The 26,133-nt window shown below is 46.4% G+C and overlaps 1 protein-coding gene and 1 non-coding gene across 2 annotated transcripts in view; both read right to left on the bottom strand.

The window, feature by feature from the left end:
• Nucleotides 1-19,371, bottom strand: part of SLIT2 (slit guidance ligand 2) — a 404,634-nt gene extending 385,263 nt beyond the window's left edge. The window contains exons 1-3 of the mRNA XM_075544484.1: nt 17,346-19,371; nt 14,456-14,527; nt 13,176-13,247 (exon numbers count right to left, since the gene is read on the bottom strand). Coding sequence (XP_075400599.1) covers nt 13,176-13,247; nt 14,456-14,527; nt 17,346-17,524 — 323 coding nt within the window. The 5' untranslated portion in view covers nt 17,525-19,371. The remainder of the gene's footprint in view (nt 1-13,175; nt 13,248-14,455; nt 14,528-17,345) is intronic.
• Nucleotides 10,211-10,374, bottom strand: LOC142443936 (U1 spliceosomal RNA). Its single transcript, XR_012783644.1, has one exon. It is a non-coding gene; the product is annotated as a U1 spliceosomal RNA (small nuclear RNA).
• Nucleotides 19,372-26,133: the final 6,762 nt, after the last annotated feature.

Genomic DNA, 26,133 nt, shown 5'->3' on the forward strand with positions numbered 1-26,133 from the left:
GTGAAACAGGATGTCCTCTGACACTCCTACCGAGAGTTGATAGTCTCTCAATCATAAAACCTGTTCCTCACTCCGACCCACCATGACCTTCCTTCTTCCCAGACACTTGCGAGGCACGTAGGAAATATCGGAGGAGTGACCAGGCAGCCCTCTATGCATCCGGGTCTAACAGCACAGACCCAGCATACACATCTATATAAGACTATGGGGACCACAGTCAGACACTCAGCTGCGAGTCAAAAAGTTGTAGCTCAAACCTACTCAGCAGCTTTGCAGAAGGAGGAGGAGTTGATCCCATAATGATCACAGGCTCCAGAGCCCATGGGCAGGCAGTTCTACTCACAGGGTCCTTGTGAGTCCAGATCTGCTCGACGGCATCTATTCACAGCCACTCTTTTCTGGCTTCCACCTACGTGGTGACCTGAGGTTACATGCCCTTCTCTGCCTGCCGATGGTAGATGGCAAGCTGCTAAGAGGCTGAACAGGTTTCTTGGCATTTCTAGATTAAGGATTCATGGTATTTCAAAACCCAGTCACCCAAAACACTATGAATCATAATTGTTTCAATCCACAAACTACCCTGGGAATGACACGGAGTCTGGCATCTTTGCATTGTGCTCATTGTGTTGTGAATGCGGTAGCCACCAGTCAGGAGCTGACTTGAGGACAAGTTATCAGCAGCCGTGCTGACCAAAGGCCATGTCCAAACCTCCTGCAATGCCCTGGAATGCCATTCAATGTCTTTGACATACTTTAGATATTTAAATGAGTATTGACTTCTACACGTGATCAATGGGAGAAGGGGAATATTTTAGATTGTGTACAGTGTCTTCTTCAGGATATGTAATTATTTCCCTAGTCTACATGACACCCAATTCACTGGACCTGTAATAGCTACTACATACTCTTATTTAGAGGTTTACCTACTACGCTCCTTCCCTCAATCTCCACAGCCGCCTGAACAGGCAGTGCTGTCACTGCTTTGTTGAACCAAAGCACGCAGCTTGGAGGCAGTGGAGCCAGGACTTGAACTCAGGTCAGGAGGCTCCAGGACACCCCCTCTAAAGCAGCAGTCTCATCCTGTGGGTCACAACCCCTTTTGGGGTCGATTGACCATTTCACAGGGGCCATACAATTCATAGCAATAGTAAAATTACAGTAATGGAGTAGCACCAAAAATAATTTTATGGTTGGGGGTGGTCACCACAACATGAGGAACTGTATTAAAGGGCCATGGCATTAGGAAGGTTGAGAACCACCGCTCTGAAACCATGCCTCTCAGACAGAAACAGTCTAATCGTTCCTGCATAGGCACTCCCAGTAATGTAATGTCCACACCTTCTTCTTTACCCACCTAAAGCAGTTCATTACATTATCCCTGAAAAACAGTTCTATAATTATCTATGGAAAAAAAAATCTCAAATCCAAACTAAAATTTAGGCAATAAAACCCCCCAAAAAACAAAACAAACCAACACTCCAAAACATTGTTTTAAAGACTTACTACAAATACCTAAACTTGAGATACCACATTAAAGTATGTACGAAAGCTTTGGCTCTAAATTGATCATATATCATCATTTCACAAAAGCGACAATGGAATGATCTTAATTTGTCTAATCTAACCATGATGGGTTTCTGTTCTGAGCAGAATCCAAGGTAGCGTCAGACAGAAGAGGGCAGAGAGTCTGCTAACTGATGAAGAAACAGTACAGCTGTGCTTTTGTCTTCAGAAAGAATCGATACACACTTCACCCCTGCCCTTCGATTTTCCCTTCTCCTGATGTTAAGATTGAAAGGGCATCACTCACTGTCCTTGCCTTAACTGTGACTTACAGTGATCTGCTAATACAGAGGAGACCTTGTGGGTATCTGAAATTGTAAATCTTTACAGGAGGAGAAAGCCTCACTTTGCTCCTATGGTTCAGCTCCTGGATTCCAACAGCTGACCTTGTGGTTAGTATCCCGACACATAACCCATGAAGTCACGGGGCTCTTAAGTAGTCGCACAAACATTAAAAGCAGTGGGAGGAAAAGAGGATCTATCCCCCCAAGTCATTGATAAAGTAAAAGACTTCAAGACAGAGTGTCTTGATACAATGACGAAAAGTAAAATTGTTAAATGTAATACCATTTCTAAAAGTAGAGCCCCAAACCATCCTTACAAAGATCTGCAGGAAAAGTCCTATTATTTGGGGTGTTTTTGTTTTGGGTTTTTTACATAAATAATTTTTTTGCGGGATCATACAACTCTTATCACAATCCATCCATCCATGGTGTCAAGCAGGTTTGTACATATGTTGCCATCATCATTTTCAAAGCATTTTCTTTCTACTTGAGCCCTTGCTATCAGCTCATGTTTCCCTTCCCTTCTACTCCCTCCCTCATGAACCCTTGATAATTATAAATTAATATTATTTTTCATGTCTTGCACTGTCTGATATCTCCCTTTACTCCCTTGTCTGTTGTCCATCCCCCTGGGAGGAGATTATAGGTAGGTCATTGTGATTGGTTCCCCCTTTCTCCTATGGCTACTTCAAATATTGGTCCCGAGGAGTTTATCTGTCCTGTATTCCCTGTGTTTCCAGTTCTTTTCTGTTCCCATGTACATGCTGTGGTCTAGCCAGATTTGCAAGATAGAATTAGGGTCATGATGGTGCTCGGCTATGAAAAGATATAACATCTGGGGTCTTAAAGGCTTGGCGTTCTGTCATTTTTAAAGGCTGAGCTCAGTTCTTATCTGCCTGAAGAAAACCCTGTCCTAACAATGACAATGCAAATGAGACAGAGAAGTTACAATGGTCACAAACAGAATCCTGGTCTGGATGGCATCACAGATGGTGATTTATGGGAGAGGCGACATAAAGCAGTGAGTTCCATTAAACAGACTCGGTGGGTCAACTGCCCATGAGAGCACTTCATGGTGCCCAGGTGAGATGACAGAGTCGCAAAGATAGCCCCGCTTCTTATGTCATCACGCTGGGGATGGACTCCGCCCACAAGACCCCAGCAGCAGCTGAGAAAGAAATGAGAAGCGATCCCAAGGACTGCTTCCCTGGTTGGTGTTTCTTCACGCAGGGCGGAAATTACGCTGTGATGTTAGAAGGAAGCCACTATGCTTTTTCTCCATCTCTTCTTGGTGATTATTCAATGGTTTTTAAAGTCATTCTGATTTATTTCTTAAATGGTAGGACATGTAGGGATTTCATTTCTCTTCTTTTTACAGGAACCTCTGCTTTGAGGTTTGCTTCCTCTGTTGAATATTTTCCAAGTAAATGTGCCCTTGAGAGAGGCAAACAGATCTTTTTGCGTCACACAAAATGCTGGCCTCTGAAATGCTGATTCTGAAAGCCTCCATCTGAAGGGCCGGCTTAGCATTATTGACAAGTATTGTTTTAAATTATTATCTGCCAGCTGCTCCTGAGCTCTCATGTGCTGGTAGCGGTTGCCGTCACTTTTTCCAGCTTCACCTGATTCTACTAATATTTGCAACTCCTCCTCCATTCAAAGTGTAAAATAATTTTAGCAAAGCCAGTGGAAATGCACACTATATTTTTAGGTCTATAAATGTATTTTCCAATGTTTATAAAAACCTTTCAGTAAATGCTTCCTTAAAGTCTATGCTTTCTAACCACCAGTTTCTTACTTTACTTTAATAAATCATTTTATTGGGAGCTCTTATAACAATCCATACAACCACTGTATCAAGCACATTTGTACATATGTTTCCATCAGCCTTTTCCAAACATTTTCTTTCTACTTGAGCCTTTAGTATCAGCTCCTCTTTTTCCCCTCCCCCAGCCTCATGAAGCCTTGATAAATTATATTGTTATTTTCATATCTTACATGCTCCATTGTGTCCCTTCACCCATGTTTCTTTAGTTCATCACCCTGGGGTTGGTGGCGGTTGTTATACATTGATCATTGTGATTGGCTCCCCCGTCCTCCTGCCCCTCCCTTTTCACCCTACCCTCATGGGATTGCTATTCCCATGACTGTTCCTGAGGGGTTTCTCTGTCCTGGATTCCATGCCGAGAGCTTGTGTCTGTACCAGTGTACATGCTCTGGTTTAGTTAGTTGGATTTGTAAGGTAGAACTGGGTTGGCGAGGTGGGAGTGGGGAGCATTAAGGAACTACAGGAATGTATGTTTCTGTCGGTGCTATACTGCACTCTGGCTAGCCACCAGTTTCTTAAAGAAAGATCCCTGATAGTGCTGTGGGTTAGGCCTTGGACTGCTAACTACAAGGTCAGGCGTTCAAACTCGCCAGTCACTGTGCAGGAGACAGTGAGACTGTCTGCTGCCAGCAGGGCTTCTCATGTCAGAAACTGCTAAAAGGGTCACTATACTCATAATCAATGACAGTAGATTTGGTGTATTCCTCATCAATAAATGACCAGCGTACGTACAATGAACATGCTCCCCCTTGTCACCTTTTTCTCAGGGTCCATTTCTGCTTGTCTTTTAGTTTTTATTCTAATAGTTTAAAGTCAACATTTTAACATGCCATGCGATGCAAGTAGATGAATGCAATAAGATTACTATTTCACAGAGTGCCTTCCATGAACATGTTCTTATTTTCACTTCTTGCTAACTAAGTCAAAATCCGTAATTGATACACTGCGTCCTTTTCATGTCACTAAGGGTTTGGAATTTCTCCCCACTCATGGACGCAGGTCAACGCTAAGAAATTGTCTGACATAAACCGTGATTGAGGTTTTGTTCTCTCTTTCCTCATGTCCCTCCTACTGATCATGTACTAAGGTAAGAAGCAAATTAGAGTGAAAAGAGTCGTGTAATCTGGATGCATAGGGTCAAATGTATTATCTAACCATTTCTGTCATTCAGACAAGAAGAAAAACAATTCCTAAACTCCACTCTTGAACAAGCGTGGAGAGGCGATGAAATCCATAATAAATGTATTTCTCCGCATGCTGAGTTATGTGCCAAACATGAGGGGAAACCTTTTGTTGACATTTCTTGATGCAAACAGCACCTCAATAAGCCAAAACAAAACTCCCTGCCACCCAGCCATTCTGGCTCACGGTGACCCTAGGACAGTGGTTCTCAACCTTCCTAATGCCGCGGCCCTTTAATACTGTTCTCTGTGTTGTGGAGACCCGTTACTATTTCATAACTGTAATTTTGCTACTGTTATAATTCGGGTGACCCTTGTGATAGGGTCGTTTGACAACCCCCAAAGGGTCGCGACCCACAGGTTGAGAACCGCTGACTTAGGAGAATCATCCCTGTGTTACAAAGAAGGAAATGGAAGTGTGGAAGATGAAGCATTTTGATCAAGGTCTGTTGATGGTAGCATCCTCTACTTTTCTTTCTTAACTAATATTTCTGGTATTTTCGATTGGCTCATCTGCATGTGCCACTTGGACCCTGAAAGAGGAAAGCCAAAGAAGAATCGATGCATTGCAATCAAGGAGCTGGTGGAGAATACTGTGAAGTACTACGGGCTGCCAAAAGACAACGAAACCTGTCGTGGAAGAAGAACAACCAGAATGCCCCTTAGAGGCAAGGATGGCAAGACTTCATCCCAGGTTCCTGAGACATGTTGTCAGAGAGACCAGTCCCTGGAGAAGGACATCACGCTGGGCCAAGTGGAGGGGCAGCGAAAAAGAAGGCCCTCGTGGAGACGGATTGGCAGCATAGCTGCAACAATGGGCTAAAGCATAGGAATCGCCATGAGGATGGCACAGGACCAGGCAGGGATGCATTCTGTTGTACACGGGGTCTTTATGATGACTTGACAGCACCTAACAATGACAACTAATATTTCTGATTTTCAGAAAGGGGTGAGGGGAGTTATATCTGCTTGTAAAGTATAATCAGTGGTACAACCAATGGATATCTATTACTCAAATCCTCCATACACACACACATGCACACATACACACAAACACACACATACAGGCACACACACACAGCCCAATATGTGCTAGAATCCTAACCCAGATACCTATGGATATCATCCTACCCACAGATATTTCTTTGCCATGTCTACTAACAAGGTCTTCCCAGTGGGGTGTGTTCCCTAAATTGAATCACTTCAGAGGCATAGGAGTGACTTAGACACAAAGTCAGAGTGCACACAAATCGGGGAACACAGAGGTTATCTGATAAAGACAGAGGTGAGCAGGATGAACTAACAAGTCCAAGAATATCAAGGATCACAGGTCACTAGAAGCTGCTAGAGACCATAGGAGACTTCCCCTAGGCACTACATTCTGGATTTGAACTTCTAGCCTCCTGAACTAGGAGAAAATACACTCTCATCCTTGAAAGCCACTGGCCAGTGATATTTGTCACAACAGCACTGAGAAACTAAGACAGTATCTGCCAGAGTCCCATAAGACAGCACAAAACAGCTGAGCAAAGTACCAGAAGAGGGGGTCTAGGATCAAGCAGCCTGCTCCATGACTGCCACTACCAAGGGCAGCCTGGGTCAGTTTCAGGACCACTCACCTGCATCCAGAGCAGGTGCAAAGATCACCACCCATCATCTGCTGGAACCTTCTGAAGCCCATGCCTCTGGTGACCACGACTCACCAGCTGGCCTGCTGCCCTGCTATCACTGTGGGATCGTTTTCACTGACTGATCAGACTGACCAGAATGACTTCAGACAAATTTTTAAAAAATGATTAAGATGAGAGCAATCAATGTGAAGGCCATATCAAGAGAGGTTCTCCTGCCACAAACAAGTTGTGAAATCAAAGCCAGAAGGCATAAGTCAAAGAGAAAGGTGTCCCCCCCTCCCCCACCCCCACCCGATGAATGAAAGAGAGCCCCACTGGAACTGTTTGGCCATCGCACTTCCACAAACACGCTGTAACCGTGCAAACGAATGGACTCGTCTCCGAGCGGGCATAAAGGACAGCATCCGGCAAACACTTCCACAAAGGGTGAGCCCCAAACAGATGTGGGAAAAATAAACAGCCTGGCGACTTCAGAATTCTTAAAACGGCCCTCCAAGAGCAAGCAGGCGCACTTCCCACCATTTGACTTCCAGGTCCAGCAATTGCTGTGTGAGAAACCCTCTCAGAGGGATTTCCTATGCTGCTAGAGGCATAGAACGCTTCGCAGGCGAGGAAGCGTAGTAAATAATAAGCAAGGCTGAAGGGCACCAAAGACACCTCAGTATCGTTTTGAAATAAATGCAAATCGTCGCCGTCCAACGTATATCACTGATACCAGGATCCCCAGTGACCATTTACAGTTCTCGCTCCCCTGAGCTGCATGCTGGAGGGAGTTGGATATTGTGTTTGAAGTGCCTTGCTGCAAGAAGCCTGACTGCGGCGCACTTCCATTCAGGTGTAATGAGGTCAGAGAACATGTCTCTTGCAATGGGACATGTAGTCTCTTTCAGAGACCAGCTGCCCTGTCTTTTCAGAACAGGGATGGGTTTTGAGTTGCTCCTAATGTACGGGAATAGCCCGAAGCTGAGAAATCCCAGGTCCTTGATAGATGGCGAAGAACGGCAGACCTGTACTAGAACCAATACTTCCCTGAAAGCCCGGGGCCCCCGCAGGTGTGTGGACTTGCCAAAAGAAGTAACCTAGCCCCGCCTCAGGATTAGAAGTCACCTGCACATGTCCTTTCATGAGGCTGTATGGTCATCAGACATATTTCAACTCTACTGTCCACGGGTTCGAGGAGTCTTGGCGGTGTAGTGGTCACAACCACCACATGCTCTGCTGGAGAAAGACAGGGCTTTCTACTCTGTAAAGAGTGAGTCTGGGAAACCCACAGAGACAGTTCTGCCCTGCCCTTTGAGGTCGCCATGAGTCAGAATCCACTTGTAGGCAGGGACTTTGACTGGTCTGGGTGTTCAGTCCCTGGGAGGCATACGTGGCTACGGCAAAATGGATGAAGCCTGGCGTTGCTAACTTGAATGTTAACCATCCGAACCCACTTGGGTCCCTCCTTGGAAGGAAGAGGGGAGGGGCTTCCACAACGACTGGAGTTTTAGAAACACTATGTTGTCCCTCTACTCTGTCCTCAAGTTTGGGGGTTCTAGTCCACTCCAGATCACCACGGCAGAACGGGTTGATGGCCTGTCTCCTTGCTATCATAATTCCACCCTGGAGCACTGGAGGTCACTCTGAGTCAGAATCAATCACAAGCCATTCAGCAGCAAGGGGTCTGGGCACCATACTCCCATACCGGTGAGTGAAGCATGCGACCCACTCAGGAATCTGGTATATGGAGGGGCTTTTCTAAATAAAATTTATCATGTTCTCTATGTCACCTCGGGAGATGTGTTAACGACTCTTACTCAAAAATTTGCTGCCCTCGAGTCAATTCTAACATGCAGTGACTATAGTACAAAGCAGAACTGTCCTTGTGGGTTTCCAAGGCTATAACTCTTTATAAGAATAGAAAGTCTCCCCATCTTTCTCCCACAGAGTGGCTGGTGGTTTCCACCTGCTGGCCAGGAGATTAGCAGCCTGTGCATGGAACCTACTACACTACCAGCACTCCCAAACGCCTCTGAAGCAACAAGTTTGTTTTCCAGGACATCTTACATGGTTTCATACATGGCTTCATCTAATAATATGTTCCAGACTCATCTATTCAAGCAAGTGAGAAATATCAGTTGACAAAGCCACTAGGAAAAAATGTGATTTCAAATGGAAAGCCATAATGTGCTGAGTTTAACGTGGTGTTTTTCTTAAAAGCACACAAGATGAGCCATCCAATGCTTTGGCTTCAACGCTTTTGTAGTTTCCACACTGTAAGAGTAGACAATAAGGGCCAGGCTAATGCAAAGCCTCAATACCCCCGATTCATCATGGTATGCTGTGGCTTCTCATCAGCAGACTCCAATTAAGGCAGCATTTCATTTTACAGTCTGAGAAAATATCAAATTGCCTGGAAAACATGCCAACCTACAACAATTCACAAGCGTTCTCAGCCTCTTGCCCTTGTGCTACCAAACCACGAATCAGCAATGTTTCACTACGAGGGCCCTCTGCTGGCTTACAAAGAACCACTGCCATCCAGCCTATTCCGACACCCAGCAACCTCCCCAAACAGCGAATCTGCTGCTTTGGGGTTTCTGAGACCGCAAATCCTGTTAGGAGCAGAAAGCCTCAGCTTTCTCCACAGAACCGCTCGTCGATTCAAACTTCTGACTTGGTGGTCGGCAACGCAATCCGTCTCCCGGGCTCAGTGTAGGTGGCCTGGGTGCCTTGCCACGGTTATCAAATCAAATTGCACAATGACAGCGTAATCTCAGAACCTTGAAGTGAACCGCAAACGTTTCTACCATCCCCTGGAACAAAGTTCTGGGCCCCCATGCAACAAACATGATTTTCTTTTCCAATCAAAAAAGAAAAACCGAAGTGGCGTTTTAACCTTCCGGGGCACTGTGTGCCAGCTGGCCAATCTTCCCACTGCAAGGGTTTTGCATGGAGCTGCGACCTGTGAGGCCACTCTGGCCACCTTTCACCGGGAAGAGCCTGCTTCCTAGCGCCCTGTGTCTTTGCTGTGGGCCTTTGTTCAGTCGCTTGACTCTATGAGATTTCCAGGGGGGCATTTTGACCAAACAAGAGACCCATGAAAGGCAACATCCAAATGGCCCATCCTCCAGGCTCCATGTGTACCACTCCAGAGAAGCAAGCACTAGGGAACATCCTAGGGGAACTGCCAGTCCATGTGTTAGGTCTGGGAGGAGAGCAGCAAACTGTCAAAACAGGAAGTAATGTGTGCTCGCAGCACGGAGGCTTGTGATTAAAAACTGATTTCTTTTACAATGACTCACAAGCGCATTCTGAGGAGGATCACATCACCTGGTGTTGTTTTCTATACAACAGGAGAAAGGGGCTGGGAGGAAAGGGAGAGAGAAGCAGAGGGAGACAAGAGGAAGGAAGAAAAGATTAGAGAGGGAAAGAGAGAGAGGAAAACCAGAAAGGAGGGAGGAAGGAGAAAGTATTTATTTTACAGCCATTTAATCTCTTCATATTTTGATGGAAACCCAGGCATTTCATACAGTTTTCCAAACAGAAAAAAAATCTTTTTTTTTCTCTCCTGTCAGAATCTTTGACTTACAAATAACGGTGCTACAAGTTCTGTTTTTCTGACGCTTTCTTTCAAATCCACGAGCTGAATTTCTGAAAAGACACCGATTTTGATCTTCTGATTTCAGAGTCACCTCTCTCTGTAGCTCAAGTTTTATTTATTTTATTATTTTTTTTTTTTAGGGGAGAGCGCGAACGCAGTCCCCCACTACCACAAATTATGCAGTCGAGTTTCCCACAGTTGGGGAAATCGCAGGGGTCAGCACATCCGGAGTGCAATGGATAAGCCTCGCCCTGGGAAAACCACCTTCGCGATCATGGTGTCTCCCCTGCCAGGTAAGTATGTAGCTTAAAGTTTTAAACTCGCTCAACTCAACATGAGAAGACAGCCCTGACAGCTCTGAAAGTCTCCACCAAATGCCACTGGGATGGGTGGGGCCGATCAGATGGAAATGAAACTATCCAAGAAAGGTGTCTTACCCACCAACACCATCAATGTTTCTTGATTTTATTCGGTGCTTCACACAGGGAACGAAGAGGAAATTGCCACGAGACCAGAGGAAGCGTGTCAGAAACTAAATCTGAGTCCAAAAACAGTGGCGTCATTTAGAGTTCAAATGAAAATCTCGCTGGTAATATACCAAGAAGCATATGCGTTTACATACTATAGAGCTACTTAAAGTTTATTCACTGATTAATTCCCATCCTTCACACTGTCTCTTGAAACTTTCTGAAAAAGAAAGCAAGTTTTTGAGGCGCTAATGGTGCACACTACGACAGACCCTTGTAAAATAGACTGAGGTCATTTTTATTACAGACCTCTACAGACTAGTTTCCTTTCCATTATTATTGTTATTTTGTTTTCATTTTAAGCAGTAGACCAAATAAAATGTAAATCCATCTGTTTCCAACAACTTGAATGCATTTTCAGCCTCGGCTTTTTGTAAAGAGTAATTGCCCTGCTATTCAATATATTTTATAAAGCAAATATTTGAAAAGTATATCCACAAGGTTCCTCAGAAATGGTTTTGAATTCCAGGGTCCCAAGGAGATGAATTGGCTGTCAGATAACAATGTGCTTCCATCAGATGGACTTGGCAGTTGTAAACAAAAGGAATTTTCTCAGCTTTTCCTCACAAATATGAAATATTTGCTCTTGGCCAACAGCTGGGCTGATTTAAAGAAGCCCGGCATCTACGTAAATTACTTTTCATTCAAAATTACAAACCCTCTTCCCACTCTGAAACAGACTTGTGCTTTTTGTTGGTTTTCTTTCGTGGAATGGGAGGTTTGTACTGACATGAAGTGACATTCTCAAGAGAAATTTTAAAAAGAGAGAGAGAGAGAACGTATTTAGAATTTGAGTCCAATCTCAAGTAGTAAGGCATCGGGACAATCGATTTCAGGAACAGCTCATTTATTCCAGGTATAAAGTTCAAATGATACGCTTAAAAAAGAGGCTGGAGAAGCAAAGAGAATCATTCATTTTACCCTAAGGTTTCTGAGAAAAGTTGAAACGATACTGTAGCCAATATTGACACTGCAGAGAAAAGTCATCAAGATCCCCTCGATAATTTGGAAGCTGTTTAAAGTTGAAAATATAGTTACTTTCCATGTGATGAGGAGTAGGAAGAATACCACCATTTAAATCATTTATTCATCTTAACAACCATTTAAATTATCTTTGTTTTAAATGGGGATAAAGGTGGGGGGAGGGGGTCAGTAAGACTTAACTATCCAGGGAAGCCTATGCAAGAGAGCAGTAAACAAAGACTTCTGGAGTAGTTTTATCTAGTCAGAGACATAGTATGTATTTCCTTAACAATGAATAACCATATGGATTAAAAAGCTAACCGCATCATCACTTTTCCTTCTAAAAACTATCGCAAACTAGTGAAACGTTCAGTTCATTTTGAATTGCACCACTGACTTTTACTAGGTAACGTATAAAGCTCAGAGAAAGTGGCCCAGTAAAATTAATCAGACCGCCTCCACTTAACTTAACCCAAGTGATAAAAACACAATCGCACCCTGCATTGACAAACATTGTAGGAGTTTGTTTGTTGGTTATTACTGACAGGCAATGAACTACACAGGATTCAATTTCCCTGGAGCCCAGAGACTCTTATGGTATCCCATGCCTAAAATGAGGACAGGGCTTCATTCTTGTTAAGGAAATTTTAATTTTTATAGAAAGTGACTGTTAAGGCTAAGGGGGAAATTTAGTAAAAACAATTGTAGCTACAAGATGCAGAGGTTTTTTGTTGTTTTGTTTTGGGTTTTTTGCACTTACAAAGCAAACCTAGCAAAACCGAAAAATCCAAAGACTGCAGAGCATGGACTAGTTCAAAATTCAAATTAGAAAGCCTACAATTTGCTTTATATTTCAGATTGAAGTTGACAAAATATTACAATACAATAATAGTGCTCCTCGAGTAATAAATATTGATTCACATAAGATATCTGGAAGATATAATATTTTGAAGTTTGAAGTCTACAGTTCATCTTGGTATGGGAAAATAGATGTTTAAAAAACTAGTTGGTAAGACAATTTAGATTTCCATTTCTACTAATCTCTAAAATTTTTTTCAGGAAAAATATTTCAAAAGCCACTGTGTGGCAAGGTTCTAAAAATTATGAATAGGAGGTATGAACAGTGCTCACCTTAAGTGTTGAATATAAAAAAGCAAATCTTTATCAGGAAGCACTTCTTTCAAAGTCACCAAGGGCACACAGAGCAACTGTAGGACAATGAAATGGCAATTGGGAAAATACATGCTTCCCCAACCCAACTACATCATCCCCTTTCTCCCTGCATCAAGAAATTAAACAAATGAGACGGGCTGTAAGGAGGACATGTACAGGAAGCAGGGCGAAGGTGACTGAGGACATAAACATCTCTGAAAGCAAGTCTCATGTTTTTCCCTTTTAATGCAAACTGGTGCTATCCATCCAGAAACTCCTTTTATGTACATTCTGCCTAAAAAAAAATCACTCCTTCCTCCTCTTTCTTTTGTAAACTTTTAAGAGTTAGAACGTGAAATTGAGGACATGGTGCTTTGAAATTCAAGTCTTTTTTCTTAAAAAAAATCAACCAAAACAGCAGCACAGTTAATGTCATAAGTGTGGAAATGAAAACACTTACAGCCGCTCCAGTTCTTTGAGATCCTGGAATGCCCCTCTTTCAATGGTGCTAACCTTGTTCTCCATAAGCTGCCTGCAGAGAGAAAGAGAGCATGAGGCGGCAGGTCCCGAGAGCCATCTATGGAAACACGTTTCTTTCCAGGCAACTGAAAGCATGCAGCCTCATTCCCTTTACGAAGTCCAAACATTGCTCCTTTTGAGACCCTGCAGCCGATTTCATGTTGATACATTTCAGAGAATGCAGGGAGGGACACACAGGTCACAAACCTTCCTGGAAAAGGCAGGTTCTCAGGACCTTCCCTGGTCCACGTCTGAATCTGAAACCATAGTCTCAGCTGAGGAGCACCTGGACACCTTTAGGGCTGCTTTGGGGGCAGGGGCCACCTGAGTTTTGACTGGATGTAAAGAGCTCCATCGGACACCTACTTCTACTCTGAGTTCAAGCCTGGACATCAGCAATTGGAATGATTTATGGTGGCCAACATGTGTCCCTTAAAACATGGTTCCTGAATACCCCGTGGTCGAAAGTCTAAGAGTAGCCTTCAGAAAGCTTCAGGGAAAAAGGACTAAAAAGGATATTGGGGTTTTTCCTGGGCCTTCTAGAGTGCACCACCACCACCCCTTTAGTTGAAACACTGGCAAAGAGATATTAATAGTCCTGTGAATGAAAACAGTTTTCCATAACACCAAATCCCAAATTTAACTCCTTGAGTAGAGAAGGAGTCATACCACAACTATGTTATGGAAGTTAGAAAGTTAAAAATATTTTTTGAAAATGTTTAACCCTTACTTTAAAATCGAATCAATGTCTTTGTATAAATAAGCATTTTTTTTCACAACAGTTCTACTGATGAGCTGAAGCATTCAGTTTAAAGTTAGAAATTATACCTCGCAGCTCTCTCCAGAAAGGTCTGAGCATTATATTAGTAATAATAAAATGCAGAGCCACTTGAATTTTGGCTGGTTAATCTGAAGCCCTAAAAGTGTATCGAATGTCCCACATTACTTATTCATATTGTGAACACAGTCATTGCTCATTTTTGCATGCCTTTGGTATGGGGCCTGCTTCTCTATTATTGTGGCATACGTCCAACCTTAAAACAAAAGCCTAACGTTTTATTAAAATTACAGTACAATCATGAAAAAGAAAAGAGACTAAGTTATTTAAAACATTTCTGTTTCTGTCACTGAGAGTTTTAAAAAGTGAGGTTCCCATTCTCTGCCCCCCAAAAGGTAGAAAATATGGGATCGTCAACACAAGATAAACACCACCAGACTTACAGAACTCTCAGATGTCTCAGACCAGCAAAATCTGTCTTGGTAATCCTTGTGATATTATTTCCATTCAAATCCCTGAAAATAAATAAAGGAAAACACAAGACAATGAATGTTCAATTTTATTTCCATCAATTTTATGTTAAGCAGAGTAAAAATGACAGAGTAGTAATTAATCTTTGTCACTAACATGATTTACAAAACAGAATGGAGACAGGATGCAGTAGGCCTTAGCAAGAATTTCAGAAAATAATTCTCCATGTTACCAACTGCATTCTTGTTGGCATGTGACAAGTATAAGATGTGATTACATTATCACCCAAAGTCTTCCTCTCTAACTGCGCATGGATGAAACCACTTTCTTTTTCTGCTTTCAAAAGGAGCTGTATTCCTTTCAACAGGTGTTCTTAAAAGGAGAGCACTGTTCTAAGATCACTTATTATTGTGCTGGAATGTCCTCTACAAAATCAACTTAGCAATGTTCCTAGTACTCAACAGTATAGAAAGCGTTTAAGAAACGAAATAAACTACAATATCCCTTTTAGGACAGCAGAGGAACTAAACTTTCTAAGCCCAAGGAAAAAAATTAGCATGCTATTGAAATAACTGAACTTGGAAGGCTTTCATTTTTAGAGATTTATCTTCCCACAGTTCTATGTCGTAAAACCTGGACTCTTCCTTTACCACACAGGGACGTTCACTGCGAAAATCACAATGAAAACCACCAGGGCAATGACCGAGCTAGAATTCAGGCCCTGATATTTTGTTTAAAGATTTCAGCACCACTGCCTGCTTGGTGCCACTGTGATGAAAAGCCTGGGTGTTTACACAAGGGTCAGCCGTTCAAACCCACAGTTGGCAAGAGGAAGAAAGCTCAGGGCAGTGGGTTTCCATAAAGATTATAGCTCCAGAGAACTACAGGGGGGCCGTTCCACTCTCTCCCTGAGGTTGGGACTCAACTGGAAGGCCCTGCGTATTGTTTTCCGGGTTTGTTGTTTTAATTTGCACCTGTCCTGCCCCCCTCGCTGAAGCCACAACCTCCTTTCTGGTATCTGAGGTCAAGCTCCAAACTTGCCCTGGATCCACAGTCACGGCGAACACAACCAGATTTTCCCGCGATTGCCAAGTTCTCCAAGGCAGTTGGAAATCTCTTCGGAAAGCGTTTCCCTTTTCAATGAGATAATTTTACAAGAGCCTCTGAGCAGCCCATTTTGAAACTCACAAGGAATTTGCGTCCCCAAAGCGTATTCTTACCCGCAGAGCGCAGTCCCTTTCTGTTGAGTATCTTGTGTTAGTGCTTAAACTTTAAACTGTGCCAAGGAGCATGAAATGACAAGGGCTGTGCAGAAACAGTTCTGCCTTGCTGCTCTGTCGCTTTCTCCCACCTGCTATCCCAAGCCAAGCCACCAAGTTATGACCCCCAAGAACCATTGGGGTCTTTTATTGGCTATATAACATGCATTTTCTCTGGCCACAGGGCCTGGATCATATTTTGACAAGACACCCTTGGTTGGTCCCCAACTTGTTCTGCACTGCGGATCCGGGAAGGAGGGAGGGAATAGGGTGCAGATGGCCCTGAGAGCCTGGGGGAGGGGGTTTAGGGGTGGCTATTTGTATAGAAAGAAGTAGCTCCACCAGGCCTTCTTCCATGGTTTGCCTAAAGGTCAGGACTTGGGGTTGAACTGGGCAACCAGGCCCGCTCAGGTGGAGGCCTGTGGGGTTCTGCGAGTCCTCCCCGCAGCCCCCACCCTGGGCTGCAGAGGCCCTGCATGGGAAGTCCTTGTGGGGGTCCCGCACACCTCAGCCGCCAGGCCCATGAGCAACTGCAGGAGCCGAGCGCGCCAAGGGCGCTGGGGCAGCACAAGGTGGCGGCCTGGGAGCTCACAAAGAGAATGGCTTCCATGCTCCACTTCCCTGAACTCGGGCAGCTCCCACCAGGAGCGCGTGGGCAGTCAGCGCCCTGTGCTGCGTTTACTTCTTCATTAGAGCTGCCAGAGGCAGGCGGGCAGGGCTGCGGGCAGCAGAGCGCGGAGAGCAGGGGGAAGGCCAGCTGCTGCCACGTGAAACGGCGCCGAAACTGCCAGAAAGGTGGACAGGGGCGCTGGCGTTCGGCAAAAGGGGCTAGAGAGAGCAGCTGAGGCCCAAAGAGCAGCCCTGGCTTGGCTGGTGCCCGCAGGGAATCAGCCCCAACTTCTCCAGGACCCTGGACCAGAGTGGTCGCCTCCGCAGGTTCCCTCTTAGGCAGATACTGCTGGGCCACCAAAGATTCCTCCCCAGGAGATGGGGGTTGGGGAAAGAGGCGCCCCTCCCTCCATGGTCTGTGGAAGTGCCCTGCGTGGAAAGGGGTACCCCCTGGACCCCCTCCCCGTCCCCTCTGCCCTAGAGAGCGGGACACAAAGCCTGGAAAGAGGTTTTGCTCATGGGAATCCCAGCGCCAGTGCCTGGCCACCAAAGGGAACTTGGCCATGTAACTGAAGCAAAGCGAATAACCACAACTGCAAGGTGACTTTGTTTACAATGTTTGGAGCGCAAAGTCTTGCTTCCTTTGCCCCAGGCACCCCAAGCACTAGCGCCCTCCCCCACACCCCAACTTCCCAGCTTCCCACTCAGAGGAGAGGCTCTGGAACTAGAGCTCAGGGGGACTCAAAAGGGGCGCAGAGACCTAGTGTCCAGCTTGGCTTTCGGTGGGTCCGCCCCTCCTGGAGCAGCGTCCCCCTCCCTGGAGAGGGTGCGCCCTTGCCCTTCGCTCTCCAGGAGAGCCCGAGCCCAGGGTGCACGGGCAGCAAGACTGCTTTACGCACAGGTCCGAGTGGGAGGCAGGGGGCACCGGCCTCGGATGTCGGGGTGATGGGAGTGGGGGTGGGGAGTCGTCGCGTAGAAAAAGGAAAATACTCACAGCCTCTCGGTGTTGCGGGGGATATTCCTGGGCACGCTGCGCAGGGCCAGTCCGTGACAGTCCACCGTGCTGCCCGAGCACGAGCACTGTGCTGGGCACGCCTGAGGCGCCACCTCCTTCAGGACCGCCAACACTAACCCCAGCGCCAGGGACAGCGTCTGCCAGACAACGCCGTGCATCGTCCCCTGCCGCCCTGCCGATCCCGGCGCCCGCGGTTTTTCGTCGGAAGCGCGCTCCGCTCAAGGCCAGGCCCAGTGGCCCCTGGCGTGGGGCTAGCAGTCCAGAATGCTGGGTGGAAAGGCGCACTGATAATGAGGAGGTAACAGTAAGAACAGTCGAGGCAGACGAGCAAGCGCAGGAACCGCTGTCCTCCTCTCTCTCAGACCTCCGGTTGCAGAGTAGACTCTCCTGGGGCAACTTTAAGTCCTGAGAGCAATCGCGGGGGCCGAGGCGGCAAGGAGCGCCCAAGAGTGACGGGAGGGGGTCACGCGCCTTCTGTCTTCTAAGGACCCACTTGGCGGTAAAAGACCCGGGACTCCCAGTGGCTACCAAGAGGCAGGGGTCGCTCGCGTGGAGGGCTGAGGGAGTGCTCTGATCCGCTCACTGGCTCTACAAATCCCAGTGCACCAGAAAGGTGCACCACACCACAAGGTCGCGAGCAGAAAGGTAGCCCCAATCAAAATTGGCTCCAGGAAGCTCAAAGGCGAAGGAGCCCTCTGGGCAACAGGCAGAGCTTGCCTGGGGACTGAGAGTAGCGCTCGGGGGCGCACGGGGCAGGCACACTGCCTGAGGGTGGGAATGCTGGACGCAGGGCGGCGGTGTGAGGTGCTGGGTGCAGCTCAAGCGCCCTTGCCCTGGATCGCTGCAGCCTTGCCCGGTCCTCACCAGCTCCTGATAGGCCTAGGTGGTTTGCAAAAAAACGCTTGCACTCCGTAGAATGGTGCTCGGGCAATGCGCCTCCCTTGGCGTCCTTGGCGACGCTCAGCACCAGGGGCCTGCCCCGAGGTCAAGCAGAAGACAAAAGGGCAGTGGAGCAAGGGCCGCCTACCGGAATCTCCACTAGTCAAGACCCCAGCAGAGAAAATCCAAGAGGCCAAGTTAAGGACCAGAGCTCCTGAGGTGACCAGTAGGTGCAGGCTGGGACAAGACCGGTTGGCAGGCAGGCAAGCAGGCCGCTAAGAGTGGAAAGGCCAAGGTGAAGGCGTTCGCGCCAGGAGTCTCGCGGGGTAGGGGGTGTTCTGGAGGACTAGGACGGCGAGGTGGCAGAGGGCCGATGGGAACCTTTACTCGTGAATTGAGCCCAGGCGGTGGCTGAATTGCAGTCGTGTGTGTGCGCGCGCGCGCGCGCGTGTATCAGCCACTCTGGTCTCCCGGATACGCCGCAGCTCCGCGGCAGACACCTGATGGCCAAGGTGGAAGATGCAAGCGCAGGCCTCCTGGGCAGGCGCAGCCCCTCGGCAGCCGCCCACAAGTGGGCTATCCACCTCCAAGTGCAGGAACTTTTCCCAGACGGAGGGTCCCCGTCCCCCACGACAGGCGCGCGGGCTCCGCTGAGGTGGCGATGCTGCTCGGCTCCTGGCGGAGCACCTGCCTCCTGGGCCGCGACCCCGAACCTCCTACTCCTTCCAGCCCCTTCCCTGTATCCAGGCTGCTTTCCTTGCCTCCTTGTCCGCGGAGGGGCTTGGATGAGAGTGCAGGCGACCACAGCGATCAGGGACTGGGTGGCTCTGCCGGCTGCGGAGTCCCTGGCAAGTGTCTAAACAATAGGACGGACGCAGCAGCGCAAGTCTCCCTGGGCTGCGGGAAGGTGGGGTGTTGTTGCCACTGGAGTTGTCCGCTCCTTCTGCCCGGCGCTGCGCTCAGCCGAACAAAAACCCGGTCCGCGCCTCCCCAGCCGGCCGCGGACGCCCCCCTTTCTGCTCAGCGCTCCCGACAAGCCCAGCAGCTCCAGCCCGCGCCCCAGAGCCCAGGCTCTCCCATCACTCGCCGCCGCCGCCGCCGCCTCTTCTGGCCACCGCCTGCAGCCCCCGCCGCCGCCGCCAGCCGCCAGCCGCCGCCACCACCCGGGTACTTCCCAAATAAATAACCCCAAGTCAGAAGTTAAGCCGGCCCGGCATTTATATACCCGCCCGAGCGCCCACCCCCGGCCCCGCCCCGCGCGCCCGGCTCCGCCCACTGGCTGCGCGCCGGGACCCTGCACCTCGCCCGCGAGAGGTGAGGCCGCCACTGCCAGCGTCGGGCGGCGGCGGGCGGCGCGCAGGGACGCGCCTCGGCTCCCCCGCTCCCACGCCCGGCAAAGTTGCCGGAGGCCGAAGGCTCCCGGGACCCCGGCCCCAGAGGAGACCGGAGCTGGGGGATGGTCGTCAGCAAACCCGGGGGAAAGAGGGCGGCTTTGAACGGGACTCGACAATCGTGCTGCCGGCGCCTCCGCGGCCGCGTTTGCCACCGGAGCCGTGTCACGGGGGCTGCTCCGGGTTTGCTACGCCGGGAAAGAGCCGCAGCGGCCGGGAGATCGTGCTTTAACCGAAATAAATAAATAAACAAGGCAGCAGGCTGCGATGGAGCTGGTCGCGCTCAGGCACACACACACGTGTGCATAGGGGGGAGCTTCAAAGTTCCGAGTTTTTGCAAGTTGGAAAATTGTGTTTTTCCACCTCCTCGCTAGTGTTCTTTACTGCAAGCCACCCCCTTCCGCTTAACCCTTTCTTAGTACTTAATCGTACACTCACTCCAGCCTCACTGCGGCTCTGAGCATGCCTGGAACATACAACACACTCCGCAAGCACAACGGCAGAGCGAGATGGTGTCTGTGGGATTTCACTCTCTTTTGGGAGGAAAGGAAAAGGGGAGAAGAAGAAAAAACAACATTCCTAGCAACGCGCATTATACCCATAGCGTTCTTTTTTATTTTCGGAGGATTCTGGATACTGCCCTCCTCTCCAACCACCACCCCCAATTCTATTTCTTTTCTCTTTTTACTCGCCCCCCCGCCCCCTCCAGCCCGCAGTCTCTATTCAAAAGAGTGTTAGCTTGTTTCTTGTGAGTCTAATTGAAGTGTGTGTGTGTGTGTGTGTGTGTGTATGTGTGTGTTTGCCTGTGTGTCCCCACCACTGGCTCTGTTACATGGCCCTCCCAGGGCCCTTGCTCCCTCCCAGCAAAAACACATAACATGCCTTTCCTTACAGTCACATTGACATAACACCTTTTGGGGGGACATCCACAGGGATCTGTGCAAGCCCCCAGATTAACATCAGTCACACTGTGTGGTAGCTAATTGTCTGAGTGTCCCTTGAAGGGATGAGGACTGGCCCAATTTATCTTGATATTTCCAGCCTCTTGCTTTTAGGGCAAGCATGTACTCACCTCAGAGGATCACAGGTGGTGTAGTGGTTATGCCTTGACCTGTGATCCACATGGCCTGGCTGTTCGAAACCACCAGCAGCTCTTTGGGAGGAAGAAGGTCCTTCTAAAGCCTTGGAAAGTCACAGGGGCGTCTCTGTGAGTCCGCATTGACTGATGCCATGGCCATGAGTCTAGCTAGTCTGGCTTGGACAGTTCTATAGGATCCTCATTCTTGGGTAGGAAGGTTTTCCAAATTATTATTTCATAGTCCCTGCTACCTAAATCCATTCTGGAAAACGTAAAAGCCCTTCAAAGGGCCATCTCAAAGACAGCAAAATGATTCGCTAACTGGGTCTGAGCTCTAGTGAATTTATAGTGCTTTATTCTTTTTAATACTTTAAAAAGTTTAACATTTATTAATTCATTTCCCCTTCTGAGTTTGGTCTGAAAGGTCTGTCATAAAACTTACTTAAGACAGAGAAAGTAGAAGTCCCAGGTTACATATTCCTGGGAGGAAAATGAGATAAAGAAGAAGTACCAATCATGCATGGAGAGCTTTTTCCTGCAATGGGTTGTCTGTATTCTTTAAACTGTGGTTATCATGTCTTTGCTGCTACACTCATTCATTATATTTCACAACTTTCATACTTTGTCATCAATATGAGTAGATTCAATCTTTATCTACCACACAGAATCACTCACTGCTCTATATTGTAACAGCACCACCTATCTCTGTATCCCCAATACTCATAAATACTACTATAGGTATTGCAGCACAATTGAAGGTCAAAGACAGGAGTTGCAGTTTAATAGCTTTCTCTGGACCACTTTCCATTTTCTACAAAGCCAAGAAAGGAGCTGAAAAGAGCATCCATAGAAAAATGCCCAGAGAGAAATCACACACACACACACACACACACACACACACACACACACACACACACACACACACAAAAGAGCTCTCTACTCCTGTAAAGAGTTCCAGTCTTGGAAAACCCACAGGGTCAGTTCTACCCTCTATTATAGGGTCCCTGTGAATCAGCATCGACCCAATGGCGTGCTTGGAGCTTGGTATGCATCTATACACATACATATATATAATTTTAGGCAATTTTCAAAAGCAGTGAACCCACTGAGCTTTATTTTAAAAAGTAAGCCTACTTCCTGAGGGACGTGGCACGTTCATTTCCTGGTGTCCTAGCCCTAACAGTTCATCAAAGGCTATAGGTAGGTGAGTGTCTAGATTTCTTTCTTTTAAAACTCTTATTAAATCATTATAAACAATATGGTATGATTAGCATCATGACAGGTTCAGTGAAGGTCTGATATGCCTTTGTAACACCTAGGTCTTCACTTTTTCAGGATTATTTGCTCCAAAATGAGCTTTCTTTGACTCTAGTTACATCCAGCCTATGAAAAACCTTCTGTGATGCCGCTTGTCACCACACGAGGTCTCCATAAATCCTGACCCAGCTTAAAGAAAAACCGGAATCCACTGTAGTCAAACTTCAAGCCTCCTCTGAACCTGGAGGAGGGGGTGAGTGGTGGACTGTAAGGGTGGGGCTGGATGGGGATATGCAGTTGCCAGAAAAAGTGAGGAAACAATTTAGACACTGAAAAAAAAAAACAGAGTTAAAAAGAGAGGGAGAAGGAAATAAAGAAAGGAGTAGAACAGAAAACACTATTCTTGAAGTTTTCATTTTCTCTGAGAAAAGAAAATCTTGCAAAATAGGAATCCATCAAAAGAGAGAAAATAGGTAAAAATGAACAAACAGGACAGCTCCCTCTTTTTAGAGTCAATAGAGACTACATAACATTTGTTAAGATATATAAAGCTTACATAATAATTCCTTGCATCTTAATTGCCTTTAAGCATCAGGCTGACTAGCTACAAGGTTGGCAGTTCTAACCTACCAGTCGCTCCATGGGTGAAAGATGAGGCTGTCTGTCTGCTCCCATGACGATTTTTTTTCTTTTTGAAAATAGTTTATTGATATATATTACACATAACATACAATGTAGTCATTCATTCGCAGGAAAACAGTTGTGCATCCAAAGAAATGGGCAGGTCTCTTTGGCATGGAAGCTGCTTTGAGTCAGAATCAACTCAATAACAATGAGTCAGAATTGATGATCATGGGTTGGGTGATGCTATTTAGTTTCCTTTCTTGAAAAATCCACTGATGTTTATTATGAACATTTTTCCACATTATCACTGTGTGGAAAAATATAGATCTCTAACATCACAGATACTAAGGTGTAAGTGACATTTACATTATGCCTGCTAAGCGCCACATTCTGTGATAAAGTCACACCGCAATTAATGACACCGCTTGTGGTCATTACAATGGTTGCAATTTAACAACTCTTTGACGACGAAGACACCTGTCTCCAGCCAATCATTGGCCATGATAGCATGGAGGTGAAACTGGAACCCAAACTGTGGGGCTCCTGGCTTCTATTGGTTCTCCCACACTGCATTAATGCGTGCTGATGAACTCCGAGGGATAAAGGATCTATAGTTTCTCTGAAACTATCATCCTCCTCTGGGAGATGTTCGCTTCTCCCTACACATCCTGTCACCTGGCATCTAAAGGGAGCAGAGGAGAATTAGGGCTGCTGGCAGCGGAACTCTGAGGATACTGGGGTCCAGCAAGCCCCTAGAAGACACTACACCTTTCCGATGAATGTCCAGGGCAATGTTACTCCATTGTGGTGCCTGGCACAGCAGCATCAGAAGCCCTGGATGTTCCACAGTTGACTGCTGGCCTTGTGATTGACAGTGTTTAGCCTGTCTATTAACACTTTGCACAGATACCATCAATTTGATGTCTTGGTTTTGCAAAACTCTGCCATACAAGCCCCAGTGCCAATTTCTATGACCCAGGCTGTGCTCTCCGAGTCTCCCAATCATCAGTAATTTTCGATGCATCTTGACTGCATATGTGATCAATTGCAAACTGAAGAAGTTGATTAAAAATATCTTTCACCTGTTTATCCTTGGTGTCAGTGGTTGGGTGTAAACTTGAGTGACATCTATGGCCTTCCTCATATCACCTACAGCATTGGATTCCAGAATAGATCTTAAATTGTTCTTTTTGACTATGACTCTCACACCATTCCTCTTCAATTTGTCAGTCCTGGCATAGTAGACCACATGAATGTAATCTTAAACATGGCCAAGGTCAGTCCATTTTAGCTCATTCATGCCTGGAATATAAATGTCAACGGGTTGTATTGCATTTTTGACAACTTCCAATTGTCCTTGATCCATATAGTACTGCACACGTCACATTTTGATTCTTAGTGGATGTTTGTACCCGCTTCTCATTTTGAGTCATTTCAATTCCACATAAGGAATTGAAGGCCATTGAAGCTATACTTACCCATGCCATTCTGGCTGACTCTACTTTGAAGAGGCAGCTCTTCCTCAGTTGTATTTTGAATGTGATCCAACCTGAGAGACTCACCGTCCAAAGTCATATAAGACATTTATCAAATGTTGAAGCAAGGATGATACTTTAAAATAAGGTGCACCTGTGCTACTCCATGGTGTTTTCAAATGTCTCGTATGCATGTGACAGTTGGACATAGAATAGGAAAGCCTGAAGGCAATGAGGGCAAGATTTGGTGTCACGCACTTTGGACACGTTATCCGGTGAGACCAGTCCCTGGAAAAGAACACCATGCTTGGTAAAGTAGAAGGGCAGAAAAAACAGAAAGTTCCTTCAACAAGCTAGATCAACGCAGTGGCTCCACCAGTGGGCTCAGTCATAGCAACAATTGTGAGGATGACAGAGGGAGGGCAGGGTTTCGGGTTGTTGTTCAGAGGGTCCCTTTGAGTTGAAAACTACTTGACACAACCTAGCCACAAGACCATATACAACTAGGTTTTGTCCAAAAGATTTCCACGATCAAGGAACGCTGGTGGTATAGTGGTTACACATTAGGCTGCTAACCGCCAGTTTAGTTGTGAGAAACGATTAACTGTCCTTGGAGAGTAAAATGAGGCTTTCTCACTCCGGTACAGAGTTACAGTCTCTACAGCCCAAAGTGGAAGTCCTATCCTGTCTTATAAGGTCCCTACGGGATTGGTTCTATGGTCGTGAGTTTGACTGAGTTCTTCTCAGTCTGTCTTAGGTTAGAAGCTTCACTGAAACCTGTGCACCATGGGGTGCACCGGTGATGTTTGAAATATGGGGGACAAAGCTTCCAGCTTCACAACATGCAAGTCACCAGAGTATGACAAACTGACAGATGAAGGATGAGACACAGACTCAGAATCTCATTCAAGAAAGGGTAATGGGGTTTTCACTGCTACTATTTATATTCAAAGGCAAAAGCTTGAAATATTTCATTTGTGTTGAAATAGTATTTTAGATATTTCTATGAATGATTATTATGATCAAGCCTCTGTTTTCACTGAGGCTTGAGAAGGAATGGAGCTGAGGACTATCCTTTAGGAATAGAAGATGAAGGTACAACCTTCTTGCCCTGCTCAAGCCGACAGTACTACATGAACGGGGATGAACACCATTGTTGTTGCTAGGTCCCATTCAGTCAGCTGCAACCCATGGCCACCCTATGTACAGTAGAATGAAACACGTGTGCCCCTGTGCCATCCTTACAATTGTTCCACTACATGAGCCCATTGTTACAAACATGAGTTCAACCCATCTCCGAAAGGCCTCTTTTTTTTTGCTGCCATCCCATTTTACCAAACAGGATGTGCTTCTCCAAGGCCTGCTCTATCCTGACAATCTATCCAAAGCATTTCAGACCAAGTCTCGCCATCCTTGTCTCTAAGGAGCACTGTGGCCTTAAGTTTTCCAGACAGATTAGGTTGTCCTCTTAGACACCGATGCCACTTTCAACACTCTTCTCCAGCACCACAATTCAAATGCATTGTTTCTTCTGTGGTCTTCCATATTTAGTGGCCAATTTCACATGTATATGAGGCAATGGGAAATACCCTGGCTTGAGTCAGGTGCACGTTAGTCCTCAAAATAATCCTTGCTTTTCAATACTCTGAAGACATCTTGTTACGTAACGCAATGCCTTGTTGGATCTCTAGACCGCTGCTTCCTTGAACATTGATGATGGGTCCAAGCAAGACAAAATACTTGGCAACATCAACCATTTTCTATTAACCATGATGTTGCCTCTTGGTGCAGCTGTATGGTCCTATTTTGGTCTTCCTTATGATAGAACATAAAGAAGACCATGAACACCGTTGATTACGTGATACTTAAGGTTTTACAACATCAACTACTTTTCTAAAGGGGGAGTTGGTTTCTCACTACCATTATCAAATAGATTGCTGATGTTTTAGCCAATGGGCTGTTAGGTCAGCAGTTTGAAACCACCACCTACTCCAAGTCAGAAAGATGAGGCTCTCTTCCTCCATAAGAGTTACAGTCTCAGAAACCCACAGGGGTATGTCTGC

This window comes from Tenrec ecaudatus, chromosome 3 (assembly GCF_050624435.1).
Source record: "Tenrec ecaudatus isolate mTenEca1 chromosome 3, mTenEca1.hap1, whole genome shotgun sequence".
NCBI lineage: Eukaryota > Metazoa > Chordata > Mammalia > Afrosoricida > Tenrecidae > Tenrec > Tenrec ecaudatus.